The following is a 4,810-nucleotide window of genomic DNA, read 5'->3' as shown; positions in this document are numbered from 1 at the left end:
TTAAGAAAAATATTGAAATATCATTTATAAAAGTTATAAATTATTAATTTTGAAAATTATTTTATGACTTACTTCAGGTTTTGTCTTTTTTTACATAATAATACCACTTTGTTTAAGTTTTTGTTTATGATCATTGACTTCAATGCTAATAAAGTCTTAACATTGAAACTTCATATGTGGATGCACCTTGGTGAGTTTTACTTGTCACACTGATTTTGATGTCAAAAGATTAACTTTTTCAAGGATCAAGTGGGAGATTTTTCTTCAAAAAGAGGGAGATTTTAGAATTTGCAATAAACAAAGAAGGAAGTTCTGACATCAAAAATAAGGAGATTTCTTTAATTTGTAAAAATACCCCTTATATTAAGAAAAATCTTTGAAAATATGGCTGATGAAAGTGGGAGAGTTCACATGTATGTTAAGTCATTGTGAACTAATGTACATGTAGGTCAATTTTCTCAGAAACTGTAAAAGATTTTCAGTTACTTGTTCACTATCATCTTATGATGCAATATCAAAAGGGTAGATAATCCTAAAATTACATTTTGCAAAGTTATGCCCCTTATTTTATTTAGAAAAGAAATAAAATACAAAGACAAAGTGGAAAGGTAATGCTAAATATAATATGAAAATAGGGCCAGGTGAACCAGAGATGAGATTTACTAATTTTTGCTGGATTGACTTTCACTGGCTCGGTGTCATGTAGGCTTTTGTATCTGCCTCTACGCTGACAAAAAGTGTTGTTTTTTTATATATTTATATCTCCATGAATCCTAGTAAATTATACTCTTTAACACATTATGAAACCAAGCTTAAATCAACAAGGATTTAGTGACCAACATTTATCTTAAGCCAGTTTCTACTGATATTCTACTATTAATATCCCTTTTTTGATGGGAAAAAGTCAACAGGCCAGGGCTTGTGTTGATGGGTGGTTTCAGCCCCTTAACTCCCTGTTGGATCTGTGCCTGATTTTGCCAATTGAAGACTTTGACTCGTAGTAAAAACCACAGTCAAATGTTTAATCCCTGCTTAGTGCCAAATACTGAAGTTTTAACATACTAAGCTACTTACTTAGGCACCAAAACATACAAGCAGTACAGAGCAGATCTATGGAAGATAAAAACTATTTTCATTTCCCCCACTTATCCAGGAATATTCTAGATAGGACACTAAAGTAAGTATTGTATTCAGTGATTATAAACTGATTTAGAGTGTATGTTATTTGATGTAGACAACACAACATTAAGAATTTCATTTATTACAGATTCCCAGTACACAAATAATAAACACTCAGTGAGCAAACAAAGTAGAGCTAGCACAGACAGAGAGGATGGCAGGAGGGGTCTTCCATGTAGAGTTTGGTTTCAATGACACAGCATTAACCAGGGCACTTGAGTCGGGAAATTATGTGCAGTCAGAGAGACTCATAAGAGATACAACTAATCCCTCTTCCTTAGATGAAGGTACATTAAAAGTTTATCTGCTTTGTATTTATTTATTCATTGTAAAGGGGGGGGGTTATGATACTGGAATCAGCTTTTTTATCCATCCGGTTATATTTGTTGAGGGCATAACTTCAAAACTATTGAAGATACAAACTAGAAACTTCAGAGATGGATAGATCTCATTTAGAAAAAAGGAACTATTACTCTCTTCTGAATGATTTTGGAGCTTTTTCCTTTTGTAATTTGTTATGCATAATTTTTATAGGCATAATTCCAGAGGTATCAACTTGTCAACTTAGAACTCCATAGATATGTAGGTCTCTTACATGGTGGAGAACTGCTGTGTCCAAAATCCCTTTTGTATGATTTTAGATTATAACTTTAGTGTATCTGTATGTCCATCAGATGTCTTATCATTACATTCCCTCTATCTGCCCACTGATACACTGTTTAAGTTTCAAAATTTGGAAGTCAAAGACTGCAAAATGTCTGACATTGAAAATCACATTATTATAGGTAAAGAACGAAAAGCATTATAATTTGGATTAGTCACAAGCCAATATCAAGGAGTAAATGACTCCCAAACTTCCATTAAGTGAAGTCTGACTGAGTAAAAGCATAACAAATTCAAATTTGGAATTTTAGAGTAACTACTAGACAGCCCTGAACACATATTGACTGAAAAATGCCTTCTATTTAATGGTCTTTGTATTTGTATGTTTTTGTAAAAGTAATTTCAAGGCATACTCTTGTAAAAGAAAATACTTTTTCAAAGAAAATAAACAATACTAAAGCAGATGGATGATTAGGTTATTTATATTTTTTAATTTGGGAAAAATAACCATGTTTTGGCATTATGAATGCCTCCGTTTAAAATTGAAACTTCTCATGAACCTAGCTGTGGATCATCACAAATTTTGCCAAGGGCAAGATTGAATATTTCTTTTGCAATTGTTCACATGAACAATCACATATATAAACTGACCTCTTGTGTTTTAAGATTTATTCTGGTAAGCAACTTGTAGCTTTCTTAGATCTTTCCTGTCATTTTATATGCCTTGTTTTTATGCAAAGTTGAACAAGAATTTATGTTTAAGGTTGTTACCAAAGAACACCATTGTATATCTGTCTTTGTGGCCTTGATGTTGAAGAAACCAGACCAAGACCAAGGAATCTCTATTTAGCAAGATTACTTATAGAAAGGGGAGCCAATGTTAATTACAGGGTACCAACTGTAAGTCACATATACATGTGTATCTAATGTGCTATCTATTTATATTTAATGAGTAGTAGAGCTGCTTGTGATATAGAATAATTCATGTAATAAATATACCCTGATTACAGACTTTTTTTCTTTTAGTTAACCTTTACGTCCCTTACCACACTGTATATATTCTTACCTGAACATGTTCATCTTTCAAGCTGGACATAACCAATCCTCATTTTTAGGGAAAATTGTAAAATGTACGGACTGAAAGGGTAACAATTTAGACCATGATCAGACAGCATAGATGTGGAGGCTTATCTTAGTCTTCACTGGTCACATGGGTAGATTCAGTCATCAGGGTCAACTGCAGATTTCAGTTGTGTGTATAATGTCTTATTTCTATGTTTTCTTTAGTAGTCTCTGTGGCTGAGTGGTTAAAGTCTTTAGGGTCTTTTGGCCCTTACTCATACTGCCATGGGTTAAAATCTATACCGCGACTTTAGATTCCTTTATGTGAGACAGTGACAAAGCTATTCACATAGCTTATGGAAGGTTGATAGTGCTACACTGGTACCTGTTTGTGCCTTAAGTAATGTATGATTAAGAATCTGATGGTTTTGTCAAGTTTGTAACCACTGAGGTGGTTTTGTCTAGTCTGTAACCACTGAGGTGGTTTTGTCAAGTCTGTAACCACTGAGGTGGTTTTGTCAAGTCTGTAACCACTGAGGTTAGCCAAAATCTCTTCCCTGTTTCAGAGACATATGTCCTAAACTGCGCTGTAAAACCAAGACACACAAAAAAGGAGAACAAAATGTTACCTTCTCACCTTAAGATATGACTTAAATCAATCAACTTGAAACAATCAAACCAAACAATCAATCTCCAATTCTTTATGAAGATTTGATGATAGTATCAGGAATATTGACCTGGATACTAAAATAGAGAAAAATTGAATCCCTTAAGAATGTCCAAAACAACAAAATTAATTATGTTGCCTGCCCTGTTCATGGCTGGTAATGGAAAGTGCAAGATAGATACCATCCACACCCTCTAGCACCGGCTTAAGCAAAATTCAACATTTAAACATGAAAACGATGAAATTTTGAATTTAGGAACATCTGCATATGTGTTCATATTGTGGTAATGACAAGCTTGACCAACTTTATAACAGCTGTTAGTGGATAGAATAGCCAATATTCTACCAAGATTATATTGAGCCTGGTCTGGTCCAGCTGTATATAGATTCGAGATGTTAAAACCAGTATACAATTAGTTAATTCCATTCATCTGTCATTGTAGAAGCATTCATATAAGTTAGTTACTTACAAAAGATCAAGGATTTTCCTACAGTATAAGTACAAAATTTCTTTAGTACTCATTTAATATAACTAGCATTTATTTGATGTTTGTGGAAACAAGTGACCTATTTTATCGGTATGTCAAATTTAGAGTATTTTCTTATATAACATACATGAACTGCTGATATTTTTGTGATAGATTAACATTACATTTATATATATTGCAGACTTACTTTGGTAGTGAATATAGTGGACCAGGAAAGACACCTTTAGAGCTGCTTGTAGATTTTTACATAGAGCTTACCAGTCTTCATAGTCATGAACCATGGTATACCAATTAACACATTCTTAATAAAGCTTGGTATACCAATTTACTCACTCTAAATAAAGCTTGGTATACCAATTTACTCACTCTTAATGAACCATGATATACCAATTTACTCACTCTTAATGAACCATGATATACCAATTTACTCACTCTTAATGAACCATGATATACCAATTTACTCACTCTTAATGAACCATGATATACCAATTTACTCACTCTTAATGAACCATGGTATACCAATTAACACATTCTTAATGAAGCTTGGTGTACCAATTTACTCACTCTTAATAAAGTTTGGTATACAAATTTACTCAATCTTAATGAACCATGGTATACCAATTTACTCAATCTTAATGAACCATGATATACCAATTTACTCACTCTTAATGAAGCTTGGTTGTCGTTTTCATCAATTTTGCCATCCATAGCTTAAAAATGTCAGTTTTACATGAAATATGTATACAAAGGGCTAGGTACGTTTTGGGTCGATTTTGGCCCAAAATTTTGAGGAAATTAAATATTGAATATA

The 4,810-nt window shown here is 32.9% G+C and overlaps 1 protein-coding gene across 1 annotated transcript; it reads left to right on the top strand.

Moving 5' to 3' along the window:
* The first annotated feature begins 804 nt into the window (after positions 1 to 804).
* On the top strand, positions 805 to 4,309 carry LOC132746696 (uncharacterized). The gene is made up of 3 exons (XM_060735912.1): positions 805 to 1,466; positions 2,546 to 2,682; positions 4,181 to 4,309. The coding sequence occupies exons 1-3, from the start codon at positions 1,334 to 1,336 to the stop codon at positions 4,292 to 4,294; spliced, it is 384 nt and encodes a 127-aa protein (XP_060591895.1). The 5' UTR covers positions 805 to 1,333; the 3' UTR covers positions 4,295 to 4,309.
* Positions 4,310 to 4,810: the final 501 nt, after the last annotated feature.

Source organism: Ruditapes philippinarum, unplaced genomic scaffold, assembly GCF_026571515.1.
Source record: "Ruditapes philippinarum isolate M1 unplaced genomic scaffold, ASM2657151v2 ctg27362_1_1_1_1, whole genome shotgun sequence".
NCBI lineage: Eukaryota > Metazoa > Mollusca > Bivalvia > Venerida > Veneridae > Ruditapes > Ruditapes philippinarum.
This window is presented reverse-complemented; position numbering and strand designations above follow the sequence as displayed.